Here is a 15,960-nt window from a genome sequence, read left to right on the forward strand (position 1 = left end):
TATAGGGCACTTCTGTACGTTACTGAAAAATAAATCCCATAATATTCGTTGTTCATATGTGTATAGAACTAAAAGCATTGATATTTGATTTCTCCTTTATTGAAAGACATTAAAAAGTATGAAAAATGAGTTGGAATCATAGTTCCACAAATGTCACAAGTTTTGTATCAGTTTGATGTCAGACTGTTAAGTTCTTGGAAATCATCAAGTCCAATCTCCAGTCCCCTGCAGGAATCTACTACTACATATAGAACTGTGTAGATCACAAAAATATTCTACTATGCTGTTCTTTGTAATGAAATCCAACCGTAACATTAATCAGTGAAAACAAAGGACTATTGCTTGTGGTTGATATTTTAAACATTTATTTTTTTAAAAAAAGCAATGTATATTCATTTCAAACAAATCAGTTAAAATGTTAAAGCATACAAACACAAGTTGTGTACTAGCAGCATTCAATTGTTAGACTCTTCTAGAACTCTGCAGTGCCATATTGGCAAGCTAAACACACACTGTCGCTTGCAACTCCCTCCTCACCATAGTGCAGGTAAAACAAAAGCTTTATAAAATTAAAGAGGTTAAATAAGCTTAAATAAAAGATGTTAAATACAAGTCACATGCTCAAAGCTTCTGTACAAAGATAAACAAATCTGGCATTATACAAATGATTGGCTGGTTCACATCACATAGGATTATTATAATTAGGCTCTCTATAACCATCTTTGCTGAATATGAATTATATAAAGTCACTGACAGTGAATTGATCAAATGAGCCATTATACAAGGCATGTGTATCTTTAGAAAAATTGGAACACAATTTAAATTCAGGCACCATTTTTTTTCTGCAAATAAATAATTGCTAATATATCTGCATCCAAACTACTCTTAAACTTATCAGTGCTATTTTTATTAATAAACACAGCTTTGTGACTATTTAATTCTACTTCCATTCTTATTGCTATGACAATGTGACTGTGGAAATATCTACTGTACATACAAAAAATAGAGCACCTTTAAACATGAAAGTATACGTCTACTTTCTTTATCTTACAATGCTGAAACCCAAGTTACTGTAAATTGCTTACACAACTTCACTGGAGCACCTAAAGGAGTGGCCATAAACCCCCAAAACCATTCTCTTCCAGGCAAGCTCAAACCAGAAATTTATTCTAAAATGTCTAAAATGACACCAGGAATGTACATTCATTTTCACGAAAGCAAATGTATGTCATTCATTCTCTTCTTCAACTGGATATAAAGAATTTCTAATAGTTTGTAGCTTTGTTCAAATGAAGGGGCCTGGGTGGAGGTTATAACAGAAAATGTCTAAAAGATTGAAGGCTGATTAAAATAATATTAGGCAATTTCAAAATTATTAAGTTTTTCAACAGCACTTCTTCAAAATTCAGATATTAGCATTTTTTGTCTACTGTACTGAAAAACCACTCTGTAAATTTTCTTAGCTGAGCAGCTGCTGTTTGTGATTCTTCTTGAAGCCTTAGATTATCTTGCCTCAAATGCTGGACTTCAGCTTGGAGAACAGCCTTGTCTTGCTTTTCCTAGATCAGAGAAAGAGGAGTGAAATCATGTTTATAATCATTCTTTTTGTAGCACAGATAACAAACATGCACATATTTATTTCCCTAGTCACAATGACAGCAGTGCAATTCTGATTCTCCATTTATCTCCATTTATTCGATTTTAAAAAAGGTAGCCTTGCAGCCTAATGAGAAAGAAGGACTCGCTGGAGTAGAGCCTAATGCTGAGAAAGATTGAGGGCAAAAGAAGAATGGGATGACAGAGAATGAGGTGGCTGGATGGAGTCACTGAAGCTGTAGGTGTGAGCTTAAATGGACTCCAGAGGATGGTAGTGGACAGGAAGGCCTGGAGGAACGTTGTCCATGGGGTCGCGATGGGTCAAACACGACTTCGCAACTAACAACAACAACAAACCTTGCAGCGTAAACAAGCTAAATGGGATTGGATAACCAAGTTTCTGTGTCATTGATAGGATCATGCTATCATCAAAAGACGTCATTTCATAAAAAGATATAAGACTTAAACATGCTTGCAAACAAAACACAAGACAACGAGACAAAACAAGATGACCAGTTGAATGGTTTCTATTTACTGTTTATTAGTATTTATTTACTATTTATTCCAGAAAAAACAATTGCAACCAGCCTGCCTTCCATTGAGGATCTGTATACCGCAAGAGCCAGAAAGAGGGCTGAGAAAATATCTACAGATCTCTCATATCCTGGACATAAACTGTTTCAACTTCTCCCCTCAGGACACCTCTATAGGGCATTGCATGCCAAAATAACTAGACACAAAGACAGTTTTTGTCTGTTATGCCATCACTCTGCTAAACACATAATTCCCACAGCACTATCTTATGCCTAAGGATATCTGATCATGTAGTAAGACTGAATTACTACTATCCTTCTCATCTTTCTTATTACCTACTCCTATTTCTTGTGTGTCCAATCACACTTGGCCAATAAAGAACTGTCCTGTCCTATTAACAAGTTACTATTTTAAAAAAGCTGATTTGAAATATGGGGAGAGCACATATCAGATGAATGAAGCAAGCAGCTTCCAAATACTATGTGAATAATCAGATTCATTATTCGAACAAAAAGCACAGGAAATGTTATGGCATTCAATTAGAGTTAAAAGAATATATATTATGTAAAAAAAGAATTTGTGTGGTATTGCATTGCTTTGTGTTGCATTGCTTTATTATAGAAATAAATGTTATGTGTTCATAAGTGCTTAAGAATAGGCTGTACTGTCTGAACCATAGTATATACAAATGTTTGCATTGCTTATTTCATATTTTGAGGCTCCACCACAGGAGAATAGTCAGAGTCAGTCATAGTAGCTGCAATATGTTGACATGGTAGCTTGTAGGCATGAAATTGCGTTACTGTCTAGTATATAAAAACCTAATATTAGAATTTCACTCTCTAATTCGGCACACTACTCTCAGAACATGACTGAGATTTTGGGGTATTATTTCTTTTATTAAGTTTAACAGGGATTCAGAAAACGATTTCATGAATGAATATTCCACTTGTGCAACTAGATTTGATAGCAAATTTTAATCTTTCCCATTAGAAGATGATCTTAAGTTCAAAATAGAAGAAATGCTAAGCATCTGGAAGAACTGCAACTTGGAGCAAAGGGAAAGAGGAACAAATACATCTTTTTCAGAGTAAAAGGACACTTTATTCTTATACTGAGTTTGTCAGAGGAAAAGTGGTGGATATGCCAGTTAATATCCCTCCAATTCTCTGCATTTCTCCTTTAAAAAAAGATACAGGAGGACATTTCTCTAAAGCATACCGTAGGTGACAAACCTGTGATATCATGTTGTCGTCACTTGACGTATTTGTGGCTTCTTTCCCTTTTCCTAAAATTGGAGTGGGTGGGCATGGCCAGCATGTGATGCATCTGGCTTGTGGGCCATGAGTTTGACACCCCTGCTCTAAGGAGTCAATTTTAACTAGCAGTTCATGCCACCAACCATCTCCCAAAATCACTCCCAACCACTCCTTTTTATAAACTGTACAAGATATGACTTTAATTAATCAGATCTACTGCAGTCAGATGCCGTGTGAGCTGTATATTTATGAAAATTTTAATTTGAGACATCAAGCTTTCTAGTTACACAATACTGTAAGTTCTTTAGCTGATGTTATGCAATTATTCCTTGTAATGTTTGAAAAGATATTTGTGTATTAATTAATCTTACACAGGATACCAAAAGTTCAAAAGTCAGATAGCACTGACTTGCTGATAGCTGTAAAATTTGCCTGTAAACTCATTCACCATCATATGTAATTGGAAAAACAATACATCTATATTTTCATATCTCACTGAAGTGGGTACAGTATTTTTTTATACTGTTATACTGTACTTGTTATTCTGAAATATGCAGGCAACATACCACATTTAGATTACAATAGCAATAGCACTTATACAGCTTCATAGTGCTTCACAGCACTGTCTAAGCAATTTCCAGAGTCAGCATATTGCCCCCAACAATCTGGGTCATCAAAAACAATCTAAATTGAAAGTATTGCATAATTAAATTGACACATCCTTTTTGTGTATTTGAACACTTGTAAAATAAATTAGATAAAGCAGGATGTTTCCTATTCAAATTATTTTCATGATAGCCTACTAGTTAAGTTTGTAATGAGGGTATGAAAATGGCTTTTGCTCAATGGAAGCAATGGGGCCACCCAATTAAAATATACCCCCCTCCCATCCTCCCAGGGCTACTTCCTGGTTTAAAAATAGTTATTTAAATACAGTTGCCTTCCATGAAGGCAGACACTGATCTGTCTAGGACAATACAGCAATGTGATTCACTAGAGACTCTATGGCATACTACTTGAATTTATATCTCAGAATACATATCTACCTTTCAAAACAGTTACTTTTTCAAGAAAAGATTACAATAAATACATCTGAACACTTAGGAAACAATTAAATTAGAAAGCAGAAATCATGTACAGATTTCCCATAATTTTAAGGGCAAAATGTGGTTTGCTGAATGGCCTGATGTGGTTTGAGTTTTTCTTTCAATTCATTTCACCACCCCTAATTACCCTATTTGCAGTATGCTGACTCCACATTGCTTCTAATGGCAGAGCAGCCAGTACCACGTGAGTGTAGCTTTCATATAATATGTAAGCTAGTGTGCAGGTCCTAGACAGAAATCCCACAGTATCTTTATTCAAACTATGTGATTTTAATGAAGACATTTTATTTTTTTTACCTTTCGAAGATCAGTTTGCAGTTGTCGAAGGATCACTTCTAGCTGGTTTACTTTTCCAGTCAAAGTAGTAGGACTATCCTCCCTAAAAAACCAAAATGTATTTTGGGGTTAGTTCAAAATATCATACAGATTTCCTAATAAAACATTTCCATACAAACCATACATAGCAACTGAACAATGAACAGTATATTATGATTTTCAAAACCATATAAATGCACTCAGAATTGAATTCAAAACATGTAAAGTAAAAGACCCAATCTCAAATGAAAAGTTGTCGAGATACATTCTTTGGGTTTAAATGCAATGAAAAGCATGTACTAAACTCCATTCTCCTGGGGTTCTGGGAAACCCCTTAAAGCCTGTTTCAGATCTTAGGCCAGGGCTTAATATGTTTGTAAGGGCACTGTTGTGGTTTCCTGTTATTGTTAGGGCTGTTTTGGTCCAGTTGCCTGTGTTGTTTTATATTTTTACTTGTTTTTATTTCTGGATTTTGTAAACCACCCAGAGTGGGCAGCCATTAAAAAAGCAATTAAATAATTTTAAAAACACCATGATCTGCCAAAGCCTTGTCTGGCCATTAATTAAAGGCTTTCTGTTACTAGAAATCCAAAACAATTAGTCTTAATGACATAGTGAAGTGTGGATTAATGGACCCAGCTAGATAGTAATGCCTAGTAAACCTTGGCTGATCTTGTGGCTTAAACCTGGATAATAACTGGATGGGAGACCACAAGAAATACCAGGGATATAAGGTAGATTAGGAAGTAAAACAAAAACCATGTCAAAGGCAAATCACCTCTATATTGCTAAGAAAACTGTAGAGTTGTGTCCAAAGAAGAAAGTGTGTTAGAACAAATGCAAGAAAGAGCAAATATATTTAGAAGCTATATGAATAACAATGTAAATACATTTATTATGGAGGACAAAACCCCACAATGGAGGTACAACTATAAAGGGGACAGACAACCAATGTGATTTTTCTTGCTCCTAATACATTTCTATATTTTCCAAAAGGAAAATACAGACACCCCTCCCCAAGGTAATTTGCCTTTGAAATTGTTAGTCTCCTTTGGGAATGGGTGGCATACAAATTAAGTAAATAAGGATGGGTGTAAAATCAGTAGCTGAAATCATAGTGATGGAAGTTGCAAGGAAAGAAGATGGTTTCAAGAAGCTGCCAAGTATTGTACACATACTGCTGACCAAAGATTAATGCAAGCAAGGCCAGCATTGCTGGATTCCCTTCCTTGGGAAGATAGCTAGACAAACAGAGAGACAGACATAGCTGCCCAACTCAATTTTGTGGCTCACAATGCAAAACAAAGAGAAGAAATAATAAAGCAACAAAACTGAACTCCCTAAAATGTAATCCAATAAAAAAACATGCACATCAGACTCTACTAAGATTGCTTACTGCTGTGCCTAATTGAAATTATGTGAACAAATGCAAGAGAATAAGTGATGGAGAAAAAGTAAGGGAATAGAAAGGAAGCTGTCAAATTGGGAAAAGCAAGTATTGTTAAAACATTATAACATTGTATAACATTGTTATACTATATACATGCCTGATGCTGGCTACGGCAGTGAAGGAGAAGAATTAGAAAAGCCAAAAGTTTCAAGTGACATTGTGACGCCATTTCAAATCGTTTCCTGTGCCATAACAAGTCTAATCAAATATGTTTTGATGACATGCATATGGCTCCTGGCTCTTTAAAGAAAGAAAAGTACCTGAACTCCTTATAGCTCATACAGACTTCAAACAAGCAATTGAATATATCTAAATTGCAGACGCTACCTGCACTGTATACTTGGTTTTGCTTTCTTAAAGCCAGAGAAATGTAGATCATGACTCCCACTTCTGTTCTCAACCTTTCTCCCTAAATGGATTATCAGCATTAAAAGAAAAGTAACAAAGGTGAAACAAGAGCTATTTATGAGACCACCCACTATCAAAGGATCTGAGCAGGAAAAAAAAATACACAGCCCTATGATTAAAACAGCAGATCCACCGCAAATTAAATCATTATTAAACTACTATTTAAAACCTTACGAATTCAGACTTGCACTGCATAACTGAACATTATCAACAGTCATTTGAGAAAGGCGTGTTCTGTAGTCTTCTTAAAGGCCAATATGGAAGGAATTCCTTGTATTCTGGTGGAAAGGGAATTCCACACAGGGTGCCTCACTGCGGAGATAGTCTGTTGCAAATAGCGTCCATATGAACTGGCTGCTACTGGAATTGGACAGTCCCCAAAAATCTAAGTCGTAGAATCATGCAGGAAGAAGCCTTCTTTGTACATACTTTACATACCCATTAGCATCAATGAAGTCTTTTCCATTTGTTGGACTTGAGCCCAAGGCTTGGTTATTCTCCAAAGCCTGCATATGCTGCATGTCATTCAGGGTACAAAAAGATGCCACTCTTTGATCTAGAAAGGCAAATGCATAAGCAAATAACTAAAAAAAAGGTAACCTAGAAATACTTTCAGAATACAAAACTGATCAAGAGCTGAATCCAGATATAGCCAAAAAAAAGACAACGCCTGCAAACCATTTCTTTAAATCCTCATTCCCCATCCCTTGGATTGCCAGACAAATACCAAAGCATGCTTATTAATTACAGCTTGAGAGTTGCTGTAACTGACATTTATTTTCACTATTTATTATTCATCTCATTTCCCCAAAACTCACAGAAATTCTAAAACCAAAATACTTTCAAGGCAAAGCAGATATTTCATAAGAAAAAAAGCTTTGTATTTAATTTAAAAATATGAAATCCGATCTATTATTTTACTTGAATAAAGGAACTAATTACCTATATACTTGAACTCCAATGAGCTAAAATTTTCATTATGATCTTATCACAGGCAGATCAATTTTAGTCATATAAAGAAAGCTGCTTACACCAATGATTTTTAAATTACTTCCTTTCCAAGGACAAAATACATGCTTTACTCTTTGGGAAATAAGCTTCCCCACTGAAAGGCATGCAGTGTGGCAGCCAAAATTATACCCAGTACTAAAAGAAAAAAAAAAGTATGGCACGCACACATTTGTTATAGAACAAGAACAGAACTCTGAGCTTTTTCCATGCAACGTTTGTATTCAGTAGAAGCAAAGATCATTTGTTTGTCGACTGAATTCATTCTGTCTCTAGGTCTTGGCCCTGACCACAGCATGCCTTCTTTTCTTCTTGCAAAGACACAAACCTTGTATATAATCATGCAACCGTGCAAACATATAAAAGCATATACTTTTTTTAAAAAAAATAATGTAATATCCAACAGTCTACCCAGATCATCACCTAGAAACGAAGTGTGATGACAGATTGGCCCAAGTTCTTCGTCAGAGTCATAATCTGAAATAAGATTTAGAATTTTCCTATGAAAACACAGAGTCCACTGAACTGCCTTTGGATTATGGCACTTGCTATCCTTATGTTGAAACAACTCAATCTTGTGGAATGTACAGGGTTATGTTGTGTAAACTTTACTGTGGGGTTTCTAAGAAAACCCCTCTAATTCAATATTTTTCATCATCAATCTAGCATTGTCATGTTCTCCTCTATAGATCTGGATGCTGACAATTCTAGTCGTTAAAATAAAGTAGTTGCAGAATATATAAAATAAAACATGGAACAAAACCAGTGACACTTTTCTTTTTCAGATATATTTATTAGTTAGGAATATTAGAGAAAGAGCAGTAAAGTTTACTGAATAGGTTTGTGAGTTAGCCTGGTTTTGAATTTTAAGTATAGCTGAACTTTTAAAATAAGAAACAGCATTTCGTTTTCTTTTTTGTTTTACAAGTCAAATTTGTAATAAAACATGAGTACATTCAAAAGTGAACTTATTCACTCTGAAAGAGTGAGAAAAGACAAAATGCCTTGCACATCTACCGGTATGTCCTGAAATAATGAAACACAGAAACATACAGCATATTCTTTCTCATCCTTATTTTAATGTTTTTAATTCTACTAAATACATTTAAGTACATTATTTTAATCTTTCAATCTATTGTTTATCAGTACATGTTGAGAACTGATAGAAAAGGCAGTGCACAAAGCAACATGTTGAGAACTGATAGAAAAGGCAGTGCACAAAGCAATGTTTACTTGGATATTTTGACTACTTTCTATCTCTCTCTTTATAGCAAGATACGAGCATTCACTTTCGATTTGTTCTTCATTCTCCATTTGTTTTATGTATTTAACCTTAATTTTGGGAGAAACTGCTATAGACTGGCTGAATGAGCAAATATTCAAGGTAATGATCAATACATTAAAGGTATTATGAGCTGAATAATTATTACTGTGAGCTATAATTACATAAGAGGTTATGTTTGCAGAATATTAATTTTTAATATAGTAAAACAACTGCTATGAAAGATACACAAAAAAAGAAAAGGCTAAAAAGGAGAAACTAGAGCTGGGTGTTATGAATAGAAGGGGTACTGTTTGAAGCTACTTTGGAAAACCGTTATATGGATATAATTCACCATTAAAGAGAGATGATTTGTGTGATATTTGTAGTTATTTCCACCTAGCATCCCAGAAACTGAATACAGAACAGAATTCTATAACTTTCATTGTAAGATAAATTCTATTAATTTTGTTATACTATAACAGTCTTAATATATAACAGCTACATGACTTATATCTGTGTAGAGCAACCAGAAAAACCTATTATCAACAATATACTTGTTTCTTAAAAGTAAATTATAGTATCATAGATGTATTTTCTTTGCTTATAAAATTACTGCCTGTTTTATGTCTAAATTGAAAATGAATGTGCTACTCTAGTTAGAATGTCTAAACAGAAAGGAGAAATCAAATTTCAAAGTCTCATTAAGCTTATGAAGTTCACTAGGATATGCAGTTTTTCATTATATTCATTTTCTATTTTACGTAAAATCTATTGGAATTTAAGGAAAAGCAAATGCTTTAATTCAAATCTGAAGCTTGGTCTCCCTCCTTTTTCATTTTAAATGACAATGAAAGATAAACCACTCTCTCTGTGTGTGTGTGTGTGTGTGTGTGTGTGTGTGTACACACACTCACACATACACACATATCCAGTATACATACTGAATCTATTTATAAACATAGCATGTACCACTCAGGAATTTGCAAATTTCAGGAGAGATTTTTTAGAGGGTGCATTATCTTACCATGAAAAGCCAGCAAGAAACCTATTGCACAAACATCCTTTTATTCATACAACTGTGAATTTAATCCACCGTGTTCAGTCAAGACAATTCATTGAAACTACTGCAGGCGTCTGGAAGAGTACAGATGCTGTCCTGAATGAAGTTGGCAACATCTCAAGGTACAACGTAAGATATTGAGATGGGTTCAGGGGCAAGATAAAAACAACCTCTTTATAGTATGCTTATGCTTTATTTTAGGGAAGAGGGTGTTTTAAGCATTTTTATCTTTTTATCTTTTATCTTACGAAGTTTAATAAATGATACATTAAAAGAAAAGCTGTTTTATTTTGTAGTAGCAAAATGTCAGGAGTCTTGACATTTTCTAGTTAAAAAGACCCTGGTAGCACCCTTTCCAACTAACACATTTTAGATTGCTTATGTCTTTCAATATAATGTGTTATATTAGTCTTTGTAACTAAGGTCTTTGTAACCAAAAGACAAACATTTTAAAAGATTTAAAGGGACCGGATTAAGAGGATTTGCATGTATGTATGTATGTATGTATGTATGTATGTATGTATGTATGTATGAAACCAAGAGTAAGAATAGAATAGAATAGAATAGAATAGAATAGAATAGAATAGAATAGAATAGAATAGAATAGAATAGAATAGAATAGAATAGAATAGAATAGAATAGAAAAACTATAGCTAGTCCTCACTTAATAATTGGGACCAGCAACTTTGTCAATAAGTGATGTGGTTAAATGAAAGATCACCTCACCATGCTAGACTGAAAATGTCAGTTCCTTAAGCAAATCATCTGCAGTTGTTAAAATGAATCACATCATGCAATCATGACTTGGTTTTATTTCCAGATTCTCCATTATTTCTGTCAGAAGCTGGATGTGAAGCTCACAAATGGTGATCGCATAACCACAGAATTCTGGTGACCGTTATAAATGAGCACGGGTTGCAAAGCACCCAAACTGCAATCATGTAACTGTTGAGATTCTGCAACTATCTCTTTCTCTCTCTCTCTAGCTATCATCTAGCTATCATAATTTCTGTCCTGCTACCTGCTTATTAGCTTTATTGTGACATAACAGAAACTATGTTTAGAAAAACGACTTTAGAAAAAAATTTACCTGGAGGGTAATTTGTAGATATTGTTTTTAATTTTGTTGTACACCACCCAGAGTCACCTGACTGTGAGATAGGTGGCCATGTAAATATGAAGAAAAAATGATCAATATTCGCTTTTAACGAAAGATATTTTCTTAGTCTTGTAGCTGTATATTTTGTTTTAAGTCTACTGCACCTAACAGCAATCTGATAGACCAGGGGTGTCAAACTCAAGGCCCATGGGGCGGATCCGGCCTGCGGGGTGCTTAGATCTGGCCTGCGGGGCCACCCTGGAAACAGCAAAGGACTGGCCTGTGGTGCCTCTGCAAGCTAAAACAGAGCTAGGGCCGTACAGGGCCTTCCTGGAGCTCCGTTTTCACTGGCAGAGGGTTGCAGGAGGCCGTTGCAGCCGAAAATGAAGTTTGGGAGCCCATTATCTCTGGCAGAGCGCTTGGGCCACCACAGGCGCCCCCGATACAAGTGATGTCAAGCTACCCACGCCCACCCTGGCCACACCAACCCCTGCCCCCGAGGTCAAACACAACCCTGATGCAGCCATCAATGAAATCAAGTTTGACACCCCTGTGATAGACCATGAAACCTATACAATCCACTTATCAACTGGGAATTACAGATTTAGAAACAGAAAACTGATGAGTTAGAAGAGCATGCACGGAATTGCCAAATTATCAAGTGTTTTTGAGTGCCACTGCCTCTGGTAATAACAGGAGGGTTGCATCTTAATTTGCGATAATTTAGCAGCAGTTACATTGATCGCACATTACCTTCAAATGCTTGTGCAGCATCAACTAAATGACACCAGTCTAATCCTGTTGCTGTATCTGGAAGGGGCATTAAGCCAGGATCATTGAATCTTGATTTGTCAGATAAAGATCCATCTGAGAACCACAGTTCATCTACATTAAAAAGAAAAGTGGGCTTTAAGATAGTACGTTAGAAAAGAAAAGAAAAACATTGAAATATATGAGGATCAGGCAACTGCTAGAAAAGGGGCCCATTAAGAGGTGGGATGACTATTTTGTAGAATTCAAACAGCTGCTTGTTTTTCTGGAAGAATAGGATGAAGTTGCGATATAAGTATAGTTTTCAAGATATATGAATAGTCTCACTTTATTTTTCATTGGCCAGACTGAGTACTTTCTGTACTCAGAAAGTAAAGGCTTTATTAGTCTCAAAATCTGCAGCAGAGTTCACTTACAATTAGATGTGTTCTCCTGTGCTTCATTGCAAGTTTATGCAATTATATTTAGTACACAGATGTTTTTGAGCTGCTTGACCTGGCAATTGTTATCTGCACATGAATTTGTCAGAGATTTTCAATGCCTCTGTAAAACTAAATATGACAGCTCATATATGCCACGTATTTATCACCCAACCCACTACTTCTTGTCAAATCTTTTCGTTTCCTTCAGCTGTACATTTTCAACTGACTGAAGAAAATCATCTAATTTTCTTTTTTGAAAGATAATAATCTTTCAAATAATACCTACAGATCACAAGTGTTTCCTTCAGGTTTGTTCAAATTTTGAACAATTCATTTTATTCCTAGCTCCTGTTAACAAACGGTGAATGCAATTGAGATTGAGAAGTGGTAAAAATGCTACCCATACCCATGGAGTTTGTACTATTAGTAGGTGAAACTTGTTCCTAAAACTATGAATGTGTACAAACAATTTATGTCATTTACAATAATCTAAAGCTTGGGTGCACATACTATTTTGAGTTGAGGGCCACAGCATTAAAAAAAAAAAATTAATTGAAAAAGTTTAACTGATTGACCAAATTTGGTGTAGTGGTTAAAGAACCAGGCAAGAAAATGGGAGGCAATGAGTTTTAGTCCCTCCCTTAAGCATGAAGCCAACTGGACAACTTGAGCCAGTCCTGAGAAGGAGGCAATGACAAATTACTTTCAAAAATGTTGCCAAGAAAAGTGCAAAGATTCCACCCGAGTCAATGACTCAAAAGCACACTTTTTGTATATACAAAAAGTTTAATTTAAAATTAATTTAAATGCAGTTTGTATGATTGAAGAAGCAATTTATAGTATTTTTTATACAAAGAAACACGGTTAAAAATTATAAATTAACAACTACCTGTAGAGGAATCTAGAGATTGTACCAAAAGTTTGTGAATCTCTACAGTAGTCTAAAGAATATTATAAAGTAGTTTAGTAGAGGAGTTTCATATCCTTTGTAGCTACAGTTCACAGATTTTAACATTTATTTATTTTCTACCTTTATTATTTTTAGAAATAACTCAAGGTGGGGAACATACCTAATAATCCTTCCTATTTTCCCCATAACAACCATGTTGTGAGGTGAGTTGGGCTGAGAGAAAGTGATTAGCCCAAGGTCACCCAGCTAGCTCTCATGTGTAAAGCAGGACTAGAACTTACAATCTTCCAGGTTTCTAGTCTGATGTCTTCAACTGAAACTCTGGACAGCTACTTCCAGTTAATGCAAAGGAATTGTGGGGGAAGAAAATATGAAGATGACAGGCATGACCCTGTAATCGAAGGGGAAAAGGCTTGATTGCACAATTCATGCTGCCATCTTGACTCTTCTCCACCCCACCTCCAGACAATCCTGGCTAGATGAATCAACTGCTCCCATCAATGTAAAGCAATTTTTAAAAATGTTTCATTCAGATGATATGTTGCCAACTGAAAATCGAACATAAAATCAGTAGATGCATCACACATACGAACAGACACAACTTACGTCGCAGATTTCCACTACCATTGTTTAAACTTGTTCTGGAAGGTAAGGTGCTGTGGTAAGGTGGCGTAGTGCTAAACAAAATATCATTTGGCAATGCTTGGTCTAGCATTGAACTCCGTGAGCTGGCGTAGGAAGATCCTCTCCGATTGCTACATATGCTCTCATCAGAAAGAGTACGGTACAGTATTCTCCTTGGAGATAGGTTGCCATAGAATGAAAACTAAACATTTCAGGAGAATAAATTAGTACACAGACTTGAACACTTATCATAAAGATGATGAGATTTTTAGTGTACACAAAAATAAATCTTATTCTAGAGATAGCCTGCTCAATACTGCTTCACTAGCATCAGAAACTAGAGTGTATCATTATGACAAAGGTAATTTTCTCCTCATATACAAGCTTGTCCCATCATGAATTACTGGAAAGTAGAAAATTAGCTCCAAATGGTTGAATACAACATGCAGCCACTGCTAAATAAAGAATTGAGCCACGGTGGCACAGTGGTTAGAGTGCAACACTGCAAGCTACTTCTGCTGACTGCCGGCTGCCAGACGTTTGGCAGTTCGAATCTCACCAGGCTCAAGGTTGACTCAGCCTTCCATCCTTCCAAGATGGAAGTTGGGTAAAATGAGGACCCAGATTGTTGGGGGCAATATGCTGACTCTGTAAACTGCTTAGAGGGGGCTGGAAAGCACGGTGAAACGGTATACAAGTCTAAGAGCTATTGCTATTATGTTTTCATGAAATGAGTAAGACTACATTTTAATACTGAATCAATATAATTAATTCTACATGAAATACAGTCTAACCCTAAAATAATACAGAATAAAACAAACATATCTCTACTTCCTGAATATATAATAACTATTGTCATTGTACGTGTATACACAGTATACCCATACAACGAAATTCACTTAACACCCAAAGACCAGGTCCAACACACATAACCATCCCCAAACACACACATATACACACACACACATATATGGAAAATAGAAGACATTTAGTATTATTTTATGTATTTATGTAACACTTCTCTTAATAAAACAATCCAAATCATTTAGCTAAGTTGCAAAAGCATTTCAGGGTGAAACTCTGTAAAGTTAATGAACCAAATAATAAATGAACAGGGAATAGAGCTCATGTCCAAGGAAAGTCAATATAAGGAAGTCAATATTTTAAAGAGTCTATAAAATATATCACCCTAGCATGTTGCAAAGTGGAAGCTATTAGGGTAGATGCCACTGCTGAGAAGGTCTATCTCCATGTCACACCAAGTGTCAATCTATAAGCCTTAGCACAGAGCAGCAGGACTTTCCCTGGGGATTTCAGATGCTTGGGAAGCTAACATAATTAGATTTATTCTTTAAGGTTAGTCTTCCCTTTATCCTGGTAAGCGAAAGACACTATATTGTGTGAATATAAATTCCTTTTTGCCACCTAATGATATACACTGTTCCACATTCACAACATAAGATCTGAATGCTAAGAGAGACCAGTCCTCAAGCACGGATAAACTAAACTGCACATGTCTCTAAGAATTTTATTCTCATTTCACAAATCTGAATCAACTCTGGTAGGGGGAAAATGTTTTAAGTAATCCAGAATGCATGACTATTTGGAATGCAACCTATGATTTTTTTTTTCTATAAGGTAAAGTAAAGCTGATTTTAAGTACAGCTTTCCAAATGTGATACAAATGTTGCATTTTTCTAATTTACTATACAAATAAGGGTAAAGGTAAAGGTTCCCCTCACACATATGTGCTAGTCGTTCCTGGCTCTAGGGGGCGATGCTCATCTCTGTTTCAAAGCCGAAGAGCTAGCGCTGTCCGAAGACGTCTCCGTGGTCATGTGGCCAGCATGACTAAATGCCAAAGGCGCACAAGAACGCTGTTACCTTCCCACCAAAGATGGTCCCTATTTTTCTACTTGCATTTTTTATGTGCTTTCGAACTGCTAGATTGGCAGAAGCTGGGACAAGTAACGGGAGCTCACCCCATTACGCAGTACTAGGGATTCGAACCGCTGAACTGCCGACCTTTCAATCGACAAGCTCAGCATCTTAGCCACTGAGCTACTGCGTCCCTTGGACTATACAAATATGTGCTCTTAATTAAACATATAATGCATTTCTTATTTAGCTAACT

The 15,960-nt window shown here is 35.7% G+C and overlaps 1 protein-coding gene across 7 annotated transcripts in view; it reads right to left on the reverse strand.

Moving 5' to 3' along the window:
* Window positions 1–342: 342 nt before the first annotated feature.
* Window positions 343–15,960, reverse strand: part of SIPA1L2 (signal induced proliferation associated 1 like 2) — a 93,350-nt gene continuing 77,732 nt past the window's right edge. For 3 of the 7 annotated variants that reach the window (XR_015731454.1, XM_034428336.3, XM_034428337.3), the window contains 6 exons: window positions 13,809–14,028; window positions 11,853–11,984; window positions 8,100–8,153; window positions 7,107–7,224; window positions 4,793–4,874; window positions 343–1,559 (listed from right to left, as the gene is read on the reverse strand). Coding sequence is in view for 4 of the 7 variants with exons in the window: in XM_034428336.3 (XP_034284227.2) it covers window positions 1,413–1,559; window positions 4,793–4,874; window positions 7,107–7,224; window positions 8,100–8,153; window positions 11,853–11,984; window positions 13,809–14,028 (753 nt within the window). In the remaining 3 variants the exon portion in view is untranslated. The remainder of the gene's footprint in view (window positions 1,560–4,792; window positions 4,875–7,106; window positions 7,225–8,099; window positions 8,154–11,852; window positions 11,985–13,808; window positions 14,029–15,960) is intronic. The other 4 variants (XR_015731453.1, XM_060692358.2, XR_009622752.2 and 1 more) reach the window with 2 other exon arrangements.

Source organism: Pantherophis guttatus, chromosome 1 (genome assembly GCF_059756535.1).
Source record: "Pantherophis guttatus breed Tessera chromosome 1, ASM5975653v1, whole genome shotgun sequence".
Taxonomy (NCBI): domain Eukaryota; kingdom Metazoa; phylum Chordata; class Lepidosauria; order Squamata; family Colubridae; genus Pantherophis; species Pantherophis guttatus.